This window comes from Podarcis tiliguerta (genome assembly GCF_965153285.1).
Source record: "Podarcis tiliguerta genome assembly, chromosome: 1".
In the NCBI taxonomy this organism is placed as follows: Eukaryota; Metazoa; Chordata; class Lepidosauria; order Squamata; family Lacertidae; genus Podarcis; species Podarcis tiliguerta.
This window is the reverse complement of record NC_139534.1, coordinates 4,914,006-4,930,864: the sequence shown is the minus strand read 5'-3', so window position 1 is coordinate 4,930,864 and position 16,859 is coordinate 4,914,006. Positions and strand designations below refer to the sequence as shown.

The window sequence follows — 16,859 nt, the reverse complement described above, 5'->3', positions numbered from 1 at the left end:
TCTGGGGAACCGGGTTTGCGTCTCCGCTCCTCCACATGCAGCTGTTGGGTGACCTTGGGCTAGTCACACTTCTGTGAAGTCTCTCAGCCCCACTCACCTCACAGAGTGTTTGTTGTGGGGGAGGAAGAGAAAGGAGAATGTTAGCCGCTTTGAGACTCCTGAAGGGGAGTGATAAAGCGGGATATCAAATCCAAACTCTCCTTCTCCTTCTTCGAGTTTCCTGGCATGTATGTAATGTTGAATAGTATTTTGTTTTGCAGAGGGGAGAGGAAGCAATGACAGATGGAGTGATACTTGGAGTATAAATTGTAGGGGAATTGGTAAGCTCCTGATAGTTTATACACTAAGTACAGTGGTACCTCTGGTTGTGAACGGGATCCGTTCCGGAGGCCCATTCGCAACCTGAGCAGAATGCAACCCGCAGCAGCATGGGCCGCGATTCGCCACTTCTGCGCATGCGCGTGACGTCATTTTGAGCATCTGCGCATGCGTGAGCGGCGAAACCCAGAAGTAACGTGTTCCATTACTTCTGGGCCGCCGCAGGACGCAACCTGAAAAAAATTTAACCTGAAGCAAACTTAGCAAGAGGTATGACTGTATCCTAGAGGGGGGTTAGGATTGTGGGGATGGTAGCTGTGAGGTGAAAGAACTCCAGTTCCTGCAGTTCCCATTCCCAGTCTCTGGAACTCCCCCCCCCCCCCCCGCTGAAATGCTAGCAAACCAGCTCCAAGCCTGACTGCAAGCCCAGTTGGAAGAGACCCCAAGTCCTCCCCGCCCCTCCTGAAACCCCCCTCTCCCTCTCCCTCATGGTTCAAGGCTGGCTAGAATTTTGAGGCTGCCACACCAGCAATTGTTGCAGGTCAATAAACTGTACACCCCCTCCCTCATGTGGCAGTGCATGCAATTCAGTCTTCCAGTCATAAATGGTACAGACAAGACAAGTTGGCCCACACGAAAAAGCTCTTGATCTGGAGTGCATAGAAGGGCAATTGGAATGAATTCATCACACAGACACTCCAAAAGCATAAGCCCAGGCCATCGCCAATGCCTACAGTTCTGGCAGATGGAAGACCTTCTTTCTTGGCACTTGGGGGTGGCACGTTGATTTACGCCTTTTGGCAAGGTGCAGAATGCCATGCAGCAGGACGCAGATAGCTCTTCTTCCTAGTCTCACATTGCCCATCAGAGGTTTACATTTTAAGTGAACTTATTGTAAAATTGTCTATGGAAATGGATCCCAGTCCAGTTACTCTCAGAAGGTTTTGTTGTGCCACAGGCTTCAGTGCTTTACAGTTACTATAAATACCTGGGAAATGTGATTATTGGAAACCAAATTATCCCTAATGTGGTTTCTCTTAACAAGGTAACGGAACGGAAAAGTGCATGGTGCAGAGATTAGACACCTGCAGCCTCTCAAATGCTGCTCAGTGTGTTCCTCATTTGTTGGTTAGGTAATGCTGCTCAGAGTTCAAAGGCCGGCAACAAACCAGGGCTGAGCTACTGTGGAAAATACAGGGACAGAACTCCAGAACTGGTGACAAGAGCCTTCCCCTTATAGTTGCAGAGGATCTAAGCAAACTTGAGAAGGGTCCCCTAGAGTGTGATGTGCTTGGAGAGTTTTGCATAGGCCACGGAGGGCAGCGGGAGTTTCTGTGAGCCTGGTCTCCTTCCTCTTAGCATGGGGCATTGAGGAGCAATAAATGGAGAGGAGCCATTGCCCAGTGGGGGGGGGGGGACTGTGTGCTTCACAGCATATCGGGGTTTATCTAAGCACTCTTTCCCCAATAAGCATTACCTTCCTTCCCAATCCCCAAAGTGGCTTTTTGCTCCACAAGAGAAAACTTTGGGGTGCATGTAACTTTCTCTTCATAGGTCAAATTGCCAAAGAAGGTGGGAAAGCACAGGGACAGGGTTAAGCCTCCCCCCACTCTTGCAAACTTTTAAAGAAATAGATAATCTGATCACATATCTCTTTCATCTAGTTTGCCCCTGAAATAATGGCCACACTTTTCACATATTTTGATTTTTCTGGGTTGAAAACTGGCAAGCAACAAGCACCTGGCTATAGAAATATTCTATTCCTTGCAATTTATTTGCTTCCAGCTTTTGATTTGTTTAGGGAAGTTTTTAATGTTTGATGTTTTATTGTGCTTTTAATTCTGTTGGGAGCCGCCCAGAGAGGCTGGGAAAACCCAGCCAGATGGGCTGGGTAGATAGATAGATAGATAGATAGATAGATAGATAGATAGATAGATAGATGATAGATAGATAGATCGATAGATAATTATTATTATTATTATTATTATTATTATTATTTCCCCTGTTTTGGTAAACATATCTGAGGCCAAAGTGAATAAATTGAAACTTCTTCCAGAAAGTTTCATAAATTAGTAATCTCGCTCAGATTGCCCTGAAACACAAGATTTGAGTTTTGAGTCTATTGCTCTGAATCCCAGCCTTGTTCTGTTCCCAAAGGCCGTTCCTGGGATGAGCAGCATCCATCCCAGTACTCAGCTGATCTGGACACTTCCGAGGAAGACATGGAGGGAGCGCAGAAGACCCTTGTCTATCAGCCCCACCACACAAAACGCAGGAGCCGAGCCTCATCCCAGGAGAACATAAATCCATCTGGAAATCAGGTAAATAAGGAATTGGACACCTTCCTTCGAAGCGTCTGCCACTGAAGTAAGGCAAAAGCTGGGGTTTAAGGGTGACTCTTGGCTTAGAGAAAGAATCTATGTCCTGGAGCAAACTAGAGACTAAGGTTGACTGACACAGAGAGAACACAAGATTGCAAGAGTCAAATGCCTGCCCAACGAAATGTTTTTATATTTTTTCTGTTCAAGGTTTCAGAGAAAGCATGCTGCAAAACAAGGAAACTTACCGTGAATTTTTAATTATTTTTCCAGTTTACAACCAAGCAATTCAATTCATTCAGACATTCAAATCTCAATGAAAGTTTTACTTAAGACTCAGTTCTGTTTCACACTGTGAAAACTTGAGACCAGTTCCAGCATAGCGTCTTATTCATTTGTTTGATTGCACATTAAATGTGTGCATCTTAATGCTTATCCACAATTGCTTCCAAGTTCTGAACTGGAATCTGGAGTTCAGAAAAGCCATGAAGACACCTGGGACTTTAAGGCCAGTGTGAACTGAATTCTGGAGCCAAGGACCAGAGAAAGTACCTCACATTTCCAACAGTTAATATTATACCAGTGGGAGTTGTGTTGACTATGGCGGGATTAATCCACTGCCAATATGCCATGGTCCCAATCCTGATTCCCTTTGCTATTCAGAGCTGGTGGGTTACCTGTTTTGGCGTGAGTGCCACATTCATCATTGGACAGCCCTCTGGTGGCTCAGGGGCAACATTTGGTGTGGTCACCTTATTGCAGATAAAAAAATCATTGAAGATACATCTACATAATACATAATACCATAAGACATTTGCCCGTCCAAGGCATAGGTTCATCTTCTTAGAAATAAAATAACTTATAACCAGAGTTGACAAACATAGCTCTCTCTCACACACATAGGTTCCATTAGCCTGAGCTCCTGTTACACTTCCTTCTCCCATGGAGCCTGGAAACAAAGAAAAATAGCCACAACTCTTACAAGATGGCGAATTTGCAACTGAATGCCTTCATCAAAGTTAAACCCTCAGTTCATTATCAACTAGTTAGAGCTCAGAGAGCTCTCAGGATGCAGCCACTGTTAGCAAGATACATTCAGACATTCTCAATTTCAGAGTCAATTAAACCATTATACTTACACCTACTCACAACTCTCTCTCCCCCCAGCCCCAGCCCTCCACCTTCAGCTGCTCTGGCAGCAATTCCCTCTCCCTACTCAACTGATGAGGGAAATGTTGTTCGCCATCCCCATCTGGCCTCTGGGCTTTCTCTGCCAGCCATACTGCAAAATCAGTGAGGTCCTTGGCTGGGCCAGACCCTTGGCTCAGGTTTAGCCACCTCAGATTTAGAGTGTATTGGGATGGGGAGATTCACAGACGTTGGGGCTGTGTTTTGCCCTGTTCAGCTATATTTTCATCTGTGAAGCAGAGATGTTATGGCCCACTTTTGCTTCTACTTTCCTAGAATTGAAGCAGCAACATGTTGTACCAGAACTAGTTCTCATAGTCTACCACTGAATGCTAAGTAACTAATACTGAGGAACAGGCCCTTCCATCTTTGTTACTTTTCTTACTGAGAAACACACTGCATTTTATCTTTCCTCTAACAATTCGGCTCTTCTTTTCTTTTGGCGTTATTGATTTTTACAGACATTCCCACCTTTTGAAAGCCATCAATTTCACAGCCTTTTATGGTTTTCTGTTGGCTGCCAATGGCTTCCCCCACACTAGGCATCTTGAAAGTGATCTCACCAGGGCTCTTGGATCAGGGACAAATCTTGGAGCGGGGCATCTAAGCATCAAAAACTCTCTTCAGTGCTTCCTCCAAGTGTCCAAATCACAGCAGAGCTCGGTCACAGTGACTTGTCACTTGCTAGTCTGACTGATGCAACTGAGTTGTTATTTTTCTCTGTAAAATGAGATTTATTATCTCTTTACCCAAGACCCTTGAGCTACTCGGGAAAACACATGTTGATTCTGCGAAAAGTTAATTATACTCAGATACAGTAAGCATTTAGTGTTTGTAACAAAACAAAACAAAAAAATGAGCAGATTAAAGCTACTTCTATTCCATAACTCTTAGATCTTCTCTTGTCTGAATTTGTTTTATCAAAGTAGCTACTATATGGTGGTCCTCTATAATCAGTAATCTCAGTTACTGAAAAGCTCATTTTGTACTTTTGTATATCTCAATTAGAGCGTTTCGCTATGAAAAGAGCAAATAGTCTTTCACAACGGACATTCCCCATATACCAGGATTCATGTCTGTACCTTCTCGCAACTTCACTTTCCAGCAATGACAACTCGAAACATTTTTCAATCCAGAGCAGACGCTAGCCAGCTTCCTGTCTGCTTTAGATTAGACTCCCACAGTTGACCTGGATTTGAATTATGGAAAGGGTTCTTGTATTCTCTTGAATACTCGCCACCAGCACCACCTCAAATACAAATTCTGGCCATGACCCAGAAAAGCGGGCAGTTATTTCTTCCTGTTCAAGCCACACACACCATGCCATGTGGAAAACTCCTTTTGGAAAGGATGATACATTTGAATGGGACTTGTGCCCTGAGCCAGGCTTGCCCCAGTGCTTGGAGGTGCCTAAAAAGAGGTAGTTGGGTCTGAATTACTGACATTATAGCCAAAGCTGTTATTAGTTTGGGTTTAACAACAGAAACACACACAATTCTTCAAGAAATTACAGCAGGAATTCACAATGTGCAAATGCAAGGCACATAAACAAATTTCATTTTCACAGAATCATAGAATTGAAATGCAGGAATAAGCAGCGGTCCCATGCAGGGATCGAACCTGCAATCTTGGTGTTAACAGCACCACCCTCTAACCAACTGAGCTATCCAGGCTGAACTTAACTTGGTGTTATTTTTGTCATATATATTGTTAGCCTTTAAACAGGACACATCTTAAGAGGAATGTTTTTGGCATTAGCGTTGCCCTGAGATATTAAGATTCTTAGCACTGAGATTATTTTAGCAGAGAGGATACAGCCTCGTTTATACAGATATAGCACATGTGTCAGAAATGCCGTGCTTTAGTTCCAAATGTTTGTAGTCTGCTTTCGTCATGAACTCGTTAAGCCTCACAATTGGGATTTATTAGGAAAGAGCCAAGCTTTCTTTAGCTGCAGAGATTCAAATACTGAGGTCTAATGAATTGTGCTGAGCTAAGGGGGTAATCCAATTATCCTAGCTACCTAAATGGCTTAGTCTTGGCCGTGATATAAGAGATAAGGTGAGTGTAACCCTATTATTCCTGCCATGTTCACAGTCGGGGGCAAATTCTGCGCTCTGGAGAGCCGTGCAGTCCCTTTGACCTATGGGAGGATTTAAGTGGAAGCAGAGCCCAAGAGCAGGGCTAAGCACGGTTTCAATTAGAGCCAACTCCAGAATAGAATTTCATTCCTACAGGAAATTCCACTGTGTTTGAAATTTTGTTTCTGTTTCAAGGGAAAAATAGAATATCAGACTCAAAGTTCTGAAGTGCTTCAGTGTAGACAACAAAAATTCATCTGATTTTCTGTCATTGCTCACATTTTGTTGTGTTGTCTGGCAAAATTTTGATATACAGTGGTGCCCCGCAAGACAAATGCCTCGCAAGACGGAAAACCCGCTAGACGAAAGGGTTTTCCATTTTTCAATGCGCTTCGCAGGACGAATTTACCTATGGGCTTGCTTCGCAAGACGAAAATGTCTTGCGAGTCTTGAGATTTTTTTTCGCTCCCCATCCCCTTTTTCTAAGCCGCTAAACCGCTAATAGCCTTTTAGCAGCTAATCCGCTAATCCCTTAAGCCTTTAATAGCCTTTAATAGCCGCTAAACCGCTAATAGCGCTAAGCCGCTAATAGGGTTGCTTCGCAAGACGAAAAAACCGCTAGACGAAGAGACTCGGGGAATGAATTAATTTCGTCTTGCGAGGCACCACTGTACTTTAAAATTTAAACAACAATAGGATAAACAGCCTTACTTTAGATTGTCTCCACAAATATTTGCCAAACTTAAATTTTAACTAACCAACCTTCTTGGGTAATGCTTAAACAACCCTCAGGTAGGCCCTTAAAACTAGGAAATTTTAAATATATTTGTTAGGGTGGTTACAGCCACCTCCACATGACACTGAATCCCCTGCAGCCTCTTCCTCCCAGTCTGCTCGGGGGGGGGGGGCTCCAATCCAGCAGATTTCTTGGGACACTGGGATGCAGGTGGAGGAACAGTCACCAAAAATGGCCTCCCCCCTTCCACTGATGGATGCACCTGGGCTCAGTCCCTGGAGGCTATTAAGCTAACACCCCAGAGGACAGGATCACACTTCAAAACGACCTTGACAGATTAGAGAACTGGGCAAAAACACCACAGTTCAAGAAGGACACTGACAAACTGGAACGTGTCCAGAGGAGGGCAACCAAAATGGTCCAAGGCCTGGAAACGATGCCTTATGAGGAACGGCTAAGGGAGCTGGGCATGTTTAGCCTGGAGAAGAGGAGGTTAAGGGGTGATATGATAGCCATGTTCAAATATAGAAAAGGATATCACCTAGAGGAGGGAGAAAGGTTGTTTTCTGCTGCTCCAGAGAAGCGGACACGGAGCAATGGATCCAAACTACAAGAAAGAAGATTCCACCTAAACATCAGGAAGAACTTCCTGACAGTAAGAGCTGTTTGACAGTGGAATTTGCTGCCAAGGAGTGTGGTGGAGTCTCCTTCTTTGGAGGTGTTTAAGCAGAGGCTTGACAACCATATGTCAGGAGTGCTCTGATGGTGTTTCCTGCTTGGCAGGGGGTTGGACTCAATGGCCCTTGTGGTCTCTTCCAACTCTAGGATTCTATGATTCTAAGCAGAGCTTTCCTGGCCACCTGTCCTGGATGTTTTAGCTGAGATTCTTGCATTGGTGGGGGTTGGACTACAGGACCCTCGGGGTCCCTTCCAACTCAAAGATTCTAGGATTCTGTGAAGGGACACCAACCTTAGCCTTTGCAACAGAAGACTTTTTGCTATATTTGCTGCAACAGACTCACATGGCAGACTCTGGAATTTGACAGTTTTATCCCGCTTATTACACAGCTCCCTTGAAGTGGCTTGCAACAACTTGCAAACAATAAACTGCAATGCAATCTAACAATGTAAACAGCCATTTCCGGAATCACAACACATTCGTGCAAAAAACGTTTAGCAGCCATATCCACCCTCTGAAGGAGTAGCTGGTAATGAATGCTAAACAATGAAGAAGCCAGCTATCTCTTGTGTAATCACAGCAAAACAGTGAGAGGCGCCTCTCCTGCGGATCTCAATGCCCAGGCAAGCAGGTTTAGGCATCTGTTAGTCATTAAGATGGGACACGGTGCTGTGGGTTAAACCACAGAGACTGGGACTTGCCGATCAGAAGGCCAGCAGTTCGAATCCCTGCGATGGGGTGAGCTCCCGTTGCTGGGTCCCTGCTCCTGCCAACCTAGCAGTTCGAAAGCAGGTCAAAGTGCAAGTAGATAAATAGGTACCACTTCGGTGGGAAGGTAAACGGCGTTTCCTTGCGCTGCTCTGGTTCACCAGAAGCGGCTTAGTCATGCTGGCCACTTGACGCAGAAGCTGTACGTAATTTGCGCGCCCCCCCCCGCTGCACTGTCCCTCCCCCAGATAGTCCCTCGCTCTCTCTCCACACCGCACCGCACGCCTGGCACCCTCCCCTCCACAGTGGGCGGCAACCCGGCGGCTCGGATCGGATTCGCACAGCCAGCACTGCAGTGAGAGAGAGTGAGTGAGCCAGGTAGGGGCAGAGAGCTGCGAGTGCGAGCGCCCCCCCCCCCAGATGTTGCGCCCGGTGCGGCCGGCCCCCCCTGCACCCCTCACTCTACGCCACTGCATCCTTGTGCGTCTCTTCCTCTGTCCTTTCCCAGGATACACCGTTACTTTTCGTCTCCCAACTGGTTTCCCATTTTCCTTCCTCTCAGCAATTCAGCATTCAGGGAGATGGAGTGTGCCAACAGCCCTCACAAACCTGCAACGCTCCCTCTTGCACCACGTGAACCTCAGGGGATGCGGCCTCGGTGCGCATGAGGAGGGCTGTGTGGATGACCCTTATATGAACAGGAAAAAGGACCATGTATTTGGAGGAAAGCTGGGATAGGAATGAAGGAAGGGAAGCACTTCTCATAAGCTCATTTGTTTTGATTCAAAACTGAAAAGGGGCTTTTAAAAATTAGTGGCAAAACTTAGGTGAATAGAATATTCTGACACAAGCTGAACTACAGAGGAGTTTCATTTCCCCACAGCAGATGGAGGAGGAACCGGCCCATCCCAAAAGATCCCCACCAGCATGGACCACCCATCCCCTCTGCCACCCCTCCCCTCATCTCCTCTCCCAACCCACAAGGGGAGATGTCGCTGGTCTTCATTCAGCCCTGGAAAGGGCTTAGAGAAATTAGAGCCAGCAAATCCTAAACTGGAACCATGGCAGAAAGAACTCATATTTCTGATGCCCTTTAATCTGCCACAAAGTCACTTCTGCTAGACTTTACAAAGCATTTGTTTCTCTGGTTTTCCATCTGAGAGATTGCCAGCTTCATCTGGTTAATTTGTCAAAAGATTTGATCAATGTTGTGCTTGCTTCTAGCTGGACTCAGTTGCTGAAAACTCTCTTCAGAATTTCATGAAACATTGCCAGGCTGCATATTATGATCCGTTAGAAAATATTTTCAATTAAGGATATGGATTACAGCATTACTTTGACCCTAGCCAATTTTACAATCATCTTTCCCAGTGTGCTTTAATCTGCTATGCATATCCATATGGTAAAAATTATCCATGAGGGAATTAATAAAAAATGAGGCAATTAATCACAAAAGCATAAGAAGCATAAGAGGCCCTACTGTAAAAGCACTCAGGGGGTCTATTGTCCTATTGTTGTTGTTGTTAAAATTTATATACCGCCCTACAACCCACAACATTATTTTAGTTATAAATAAAAAGAATCAAGAAATACATAGGCAGCAATAAATGTGCCCTTCAAGCATTTTTAACCAATGCAAATGAATCACTTCACAAAGTGTGGGCAAAGAGGGGAAACGGCCTCTGCCCAGTAGACCTGAAGGAGCATCTCCACCCCCATCATTCTGTCCAGACACTGAGGTCCAGTGCCGAGGGCCTTCTGGCAGTTCCTTCACGGCAAGAAGTGAGGTTACAGGGAACCAGGGAGAGGGCCTTCTCGGTAGTGGCACCCACCCTGTGGAACACCCTCCCACCAGATGTCAAAGAGAAAAACAACTAGCAGACTTATAGAAGGCATCTGAAGGCAGCCCTGTTTAGGGAAGCTTTTAATGTTTAATAGACTATTGTATTTTAATATTCTGTTGAAAGCCTGCCAGAGTGGCTGGGGAAACCCAGCCAGATGGGCGGGGTATAAATTATTATTATTATTATTATTATTATTATTACTATTACTACTGCTACTACTACTACTACTACTACTTAGCCGGATGCTGAAGAGAGCAGTGAGGCATCTGGGCAAACAGATTTGGTGGAGGAAGGCTCACAGTTGGGCTGCAACCACAATAAGCCACCCCTTCCTCATTTCATTTTAAAAAAGCAAAGCAACAGAAACAGAATGAAAGAGAAGGAGAATTATGTTTCCTCACAAGTTAGGCAAGGCATTGGCACATAAGTATGAATTATCAATTACATTGATGACACCAATAATAATAATAATAATAATAAGCACCCTTCATACAAGTATCCCAGAGCGGCTTACAATATAAAAACACAGAAAGAAATAACATGGTGTTATTTGCCGTATGCTTGAGCCCCAGGCCTACAGAGGAAGTTGCCCTCACAGGGGGCAGTTCCTTCTTTTGTCTCCTGTCCCCCCCCCCCCCATCTTGAGAAGGAGAGACCTGCATTCAAACTTCATATAAAACTCAAACTTTGGAAGTTATTGGGAAAGGCAGTTAAACTTGCACAATCTGGACATTCCTCCCTTCCTACTTAACAAATAAAAAACTTTATTGTTCACCTTCCAATGGAACAAGTCTAAGTCCTTGTTATTCCTTCATCCTCCCCTTAAGCCCCCCCTTTTAGGCATTATTCATGAAAGTCTGTAGTAATGAAAGATGCAGTTCTTCCACAGCTGGACTTGCGCTACGTAAGCATTGTTTTCATGGTGATCCTGGGAAGAATATGTTAGCACAAAATGGTCGTAATCTGATATAGCAAACTGCAATGTATATTTTCACCAAAAATGCTACTGCTCTCCTGCTCTTAAAGCCGCCATCCCAGAATTTTGTTGTTAAATTAAATACTGATGTCCTGATCCACCACATTGCTCCTCTGTAGCAGGGGTGTTAGGGAAAGGAAAGGGGGGTGGGGAGGACTTTGAGAAATGAAATAAAACATATGGAAGCCACAAACCATAGAGCAGCTTTCTCCTTTACCACATGTGCCTTGATTGGGGTAACAGATTTGTAGTTTTTGGGAACTTGAGTGTCGAACCCTTGTGTGAAAAGCCTGAAAAAGATTACCTATAAATAATCTGGCGTTGTTGAGTCCAGTAATTTCCACTGCACATTTACGGCGTGAAGAAATTTATATTACTCACTTCATTTATCTTCGCAAAAACCTTTTTCCCATTTAGCTCACAAAAGGGTAGCAAGTTAAAGTATACATGTTTATAACTGATCTGGAACTTAAATCAAGGCCTCCCAGTCTCAGCGCATGGTGTCACATGGACAGTCTGCAAGTGCAAAAAACCAGGAAAAAACAACTCACATTTATCATCTTAAAAAACAAACTCATTTGGGTTTTTCTGGTAATATTACAAGGCTTGTCTTGCTGTTTTTTAACAGATTAAAATTAGCTGTGCTGCTGTTTTTTGCTTTTGTTTTATTGCAGTGGCTGGGACTGCAAGATCTCCTGATTTCTCCGTCTAGGGGCAAAGGTGGCGGAAGCTATTCTGCACTTTCTCTTTAGCTGCTAAGAAAACTGTGGTGGTGGGCTCTATCCTATGCTGTCGTCTTTCCTTTCTCTTAGATACTTGACCTGAACAAACGCATGTCAGCTGTTGAGCGCATGCTGAACCGTCTTGAGGAGAAGATCCTGGTTCACCCAGATGAGGTAAACTCAGGAAAGAGGACTCCCCCCCCACCCAAGGTTGTCCATCCTATTATATCATAAAGGGAATGTTTTGGATATTGCGGCCGTCAGAGAAGACTAGCATTCACTTCCTTTTGGGAAAGAATGGGTGAATAGTTCATCTCCTTCTTCCTCCATTTGCCTGGTCCTCACACACCTCAATGTGGTCCATGTCAACCATCCATTGGCAGAATGGAAAAATAAGAAGATCGGAAAACCCAGAAAACATTAGTTTCCCATCCTGAGAAAGCACCATGTTGGAAGCTGATCACCTCATTCAGAATTCATCATGGAGAACTCTCCTTTCCAAGAACTTGCCCTGACACAACAAATACCAGCACTGACCTAATAATGCAGTCAGCTGAAAACACAAACTATGTGAATATTGTTGCAAACAGTGCTATTTTTCTAGAAAAAGAGGTGCTGGAACTCACCGTGAACGCCTCCCTTATTCTTTTAGAATGGCAAAGGTGCTGGAATTCAATTCCAGTGAGTTGTGGCTAGGGAAAAAGCCCTGGGTGTAACAGGTTTCCTCACCCACTTAGGCCTGCTGCGTATGGTGCACAGACAGGTTGGTTGCTGCCCAACACTAATCTCATGCGCTGGGTGCTCCAAACCTTTAGAACAGGTGAGCAATTAAAGGCATGCATTGGCCATGTCATGTGAAGTGCGAACTGCCTTGGAGATGTTGTGCGTGACAGAGCCAGCACCCAAGAAGGCTGCAGCTGCTGCAAGGGTAACTTTGCTCTGTGCTTTTAATAGGTGTTTGACACTGTTTTTTGTTAGTGATTTTTTTCAACAGCAGCTATGCTGCCCATTTAATGTACAAGTGGAAGACAACCCCTATTTTATGTCTCCACATTGAAACTACTTAATGGGCAGGTGGCATGGTGTGGTTCTTCTTCATTTCCACACCACCAAGTTAAATGTTCAGTGATGGCAAAAAAATGGACTTTCTTTCTTTCTTTCTTTCTTTCTTTCTTTCTTTCTTTCTTTTCTGCAAAAGGGAAATGTGTGAGCCCAATGAGCACGCTCAGACTGGCTGTCATTGCATTCACGTAACAAGAGAGCGCACTCTGTGGTGGCTATGCCACATAGTCATGTATTTATGAAGGCCGGAAAAAGTCCTTGGTCTCTGCAGATTATAATTTATCAACAAAGGAAAACTTTCTCCCAACATGGCTCAGGTTGCAAAACGTTCCATAGATAGGAGCTTGTAAATATGGGGGGTGGGGGTTGCTGTTTGAAATGATGAGTGTGGCTTAGTCCTTGTTTCCAGGCTTTAGAGCTCATCATTTTCACCTTGTGATGCTTACTAAAGAGGCTGCCACTGACTCCGTGGTGGGGTGGGCAAGAACAAATAAATGTAAGTTCAGAACTTGCCATGGGAAATCAGGTGGGTGGGCAGGCAAGGCATGGGGCTTGGACAGTGATGAAAGCTCTCCAAGGCAGACTGGCCGGGGGAGGGATGCATGGAGGTAGACAGGTGGACAAGCGAGCAAGCGCCAGCCTGACACCTAGAGGCCCCCTCAGCTGGGCAGCCAAGCTGCTCACTTGCCTGCCTAGTCAGCCTCAGCAGGGAAAGCAATAGAACCCCCAGGTTCAGGGAGAGTCTACCTCTGAATACTAGGCGGGGCACCATGTTCTTGTTCTGCTCAAGTGGGAAAATGTATTGGATTGGTCCTGATAGGCACGTTGAAGCATGAACTGGATGGCTGAAGTAAACTGAGTATTGCTGGTCTGTCTGTCTGTCTGTCTGTTTGTTGCTAGCCTCCAGCTCCGGAGTCCCCTACTGATCCTAGCATAGAAGAGAAGGAACTGAGGAGGAAACTAGAAGAGCTGGCAAGAAACATCAGTGACAAAGCTGTTTCTTCTGACGAAGAAGAGGAGGAGAAGGAGGGCAGAATGAAGCAGGAAGGGTCCATACCAGAAATAAGCTCGTCTAGCGATGACCCGCCTACTGATGCCAAGAAGGTATGGTCTTCCTTGCATTTGGCTTTCTTTTCCTTCTGCTTGTTATATTTTATGGAAAGTAGTCTTCATGCATCTAAGCTAACCTGCCTTCTGGTATGATCAGCCTAACTCATCTAGCTAGTTGCTGTAACGCAGGTCTTGGGGTGGATTCGAACCGCCTAATTGTACATCTTGCAGGTGATGATTGCAATCTCCGCTGAAATTGTCCATATGATTGAATGGAGATGATGATTCTGCAAGGGGGGGGGTGGATGATATTCATAATCACCATGTGGGCAATAAGGTTTTGCAAATCCACCCTTAAGTCCTACTAACAAATAACACTTAGGGTCACACCAGATGTGGCACTGGGAGATTTATGAACATATCTCATAGTGTTTGGATAGCAGTCATGGGGTCTATGGCCCTGGGGTATTTGCATTTAATCTTTCCCTCCACTGAATTTCCCCAGTTTTTGTCCCATTGGGGCAAGCCAAGCAGGTACCATGTGAGGCAGAGGCAGCAGCTTTGAGGGAGGGCCCTAGTTTCATGATTAGAACAGAATGAAGGAAGAGGGTTTGTTTAATTTTATTTATGTATTCACTGAATTTATATCCCACCCTTCCTCCTTGGGGTACCCCTCTGATCACTGGATCCTGTGCAATGCCCTCTGTAGGAAAAAGACAGATCTAGGGTATGACCCACAGCATGTTTTGGGTGTGTGATGCATTAAGACAACTCCATGGTTGTCCTGGTGGCCATGAAGTTTTGAGTTGGCCCAGACGAGGCATCAGCATGGGTGTCCCTTAGAACAAGTGCCCTGGGGTTCTCCAACACTGCGCTGATGACCGCCTCTGCCAGCTCAGCCAGGTGGGTGGACAGAACACCAAGATCCCTGCTCTGTCTCTGCTTCCCAACATCCAAATACAAACCCTCATGTCAAGCTCCCAGATGGACTGGTCTCCTGGTGACAATGGTGGGGTTTTTATGGATCACTGCCATGCTCCCCCCTTGCTCCTCCAAAATTGACTGGTGCTGCACTGAATATCCAGGTGGGCAAAGCTGGGTAAGGTCACCCACCCACCCTGAGCTCACTCAGCTAGGTCTCTGTCATGCACAGCAGATCAGCCACTTCATCCACGATCAGATCTGTTCTATTGCGGACTGAGCTGGCATTAAGTAACAGCACCACCAGATGGGAGAGCAGACCAACATGGCTACTCCAGTCTCTGTTGGGGGCTGAGCAGGGGCAGCAAGTGTCAAGTGGCTCCACTCTTCTATGGCAATATTGCCTACCCCCCATTCTATACCTCACCATCCCAAAGACCCTAATAATAGCAGTCCCCTGAACTCCCTCTGACCCAGGCAGATGGTGCTGTTACAGGTTACCCTCTCTCCCGCAGGACCCCTGCTCAGTCCTGCAACAAGAGAGCTCAAAAATGCATTACCATCCACCAAGCATTCAGCAGATGTATCCATGAATGGGTTCCATGCTCCAGGGATGTCCATTTTCACTGCCTCAGTTCCATGAGATCTTGCCATTAGCTGCCACCAATCCTCTGGTGGCCGTGGCAGGGGCTGGTGGGGCACCATGGGATTCTGCCACCCGAGGCGGCTGCTTCAGTCTGCTCTCGCCAGGTCACTATCCCACAAACTTCCTTTCTCACCCAAGAGGCTGGCTTAAGCACAAAGAAACCATTCTGGTGGTTCCTGGCACTCACTCCGGAATCACATCCATTGTCCTGTGTTGCAGCCCCACTTGGATCCAGGGCCTCCCCAGAACTGCTATTCCACTTTGAAATACCAAGTGGAATCTCTGATTGCTGGCCTCTTGATTCCGCATCTAGTTGCACCCTAAAAGCTGGAATCCTAACAATACTTACTGTGAGCGAAGCCCCATTTGAAACCTGCAGGACTGACCTTTGAAGAATGACTGGCTGTTTAGTATGTTTACAAAATGGTTCATGCAGATCCTCACTCCATGCATGTTACATATATCGTGTTTCAAGCAAACCGTTAAACTTAATGTCAGCCTGTTATTTTCAGGCATTTGCATGTCGGAGCTCAGGGGTTCTCCAACTTCCCATGACTACATATGAGTAAAACAACTAAGAATCTAATCTTAAACACATCTAATAAATCTATCAAACTCTGCAGGACTTCCTTCTGAGTAAATGTACTCTATAAATTTTCAGCTTTGCCAGATCCATTAGCCTAGGCAGGAATGTTATTCTTCTTAAACTGAAAAGCCTTTGCCAAACAAATGGTTTTTGCCATTGCTAAAACACTGCTCTAAGCCATTACTATCTCCATGCAGTGATTAATGAGGCATTTCCGTCTCTGATTCCAAGAGTCTATGGACCCGTATTGATAGTTTTGGCCAATATGTGTCTGGTTGTAACACATAAAGGACAAGGCAAGATTCAAGTGTAATTTTAAAATGGAGGAGTGTGCGTCTGGCATCTTTGTGAGCACTTTTCCTTTTGAGGGGCTACATTAACACAAAATGCAAAAGTTGCATTCCTTTGGGTTCCTAATGGCTTCTTTGTCAATCCTGCCCTGTTTGATTGTTTCCGAGTCTCATTCTGCCCCTCTGAATGAACAGTCATAGCACTGATCTTGAGCCAGGCTCTCTATATCACTCTGTGAAAGGCGACTTTCATCTTCATCTAAGAGCAGGAGGCTTTTTCTCATGAGATCTTTCATGTTGTTCATCTGCAGCTTATGAGGTTGGGCTAAAAGATCTTCAAAAATGAAGATACTCGGAAGAGAAAATGATGAGATGCTAGTGAGAGGGGTAATTAGTAGACATTTGAGATAGGGTAGTGCCTCCTACAAACACACAAACATCCAATTCAGAAATTGCTCAGATGAACAGAAGTAATTTTTCTTCGTATCTGAACTTAAATTAAAATTAGTGTTTTGAACATCTGAAATATCCCTCATTATCCCCCCTCCCAGGCACACATTGCTGCATTTCAAAGACACCTGGAGCAGGAGTTGAGCTGACCTGGGCATCCAGTTCCAAAGTCTCTGCCCAGGTCTAGCATCGCCAACAAGCCCAGATCAAATCTGGCCAAAAAAAAAGACTCTGGGGAATGGAAATCTGATCCAGATGAATCCCCAGGAGCCATAATTCCAAAC

At 45.2% G+C, this 16,859-nt stretch overlaps 1 protein-coding gene across 4 annotated transcripts in view; it reads left to right on the top strand.

Annotated features, from left to right (window-relative positions):
• MLPH (melanophilin) overlaps positions 1–16,859 on the top strand; it is a 75,957-nt gene that overhangs the window by 35,942 nt on the left and 23,156 nt on the right. For all 4 annotated transcript variants that reach the window (XM_083401752.1, XM_083401750.1, XM_083401751.1 and 1 more), the window contains exons 9-11: positions 2,476–2,639; positions 11,661–11,744; positions 13,533–13,736. In XM_083401752.1, coding sequence (XP_083257878.1) covers positions 2,476–2,639; positions 11,661–11,744; positions 13,533–13,736 — 452 coding nt within the window. The remainder of the gene's footprint in view (positions 1–2,475; positions 2,640–11,660; positions 11,745–13,532; positions 13,737–16,859) is intronic.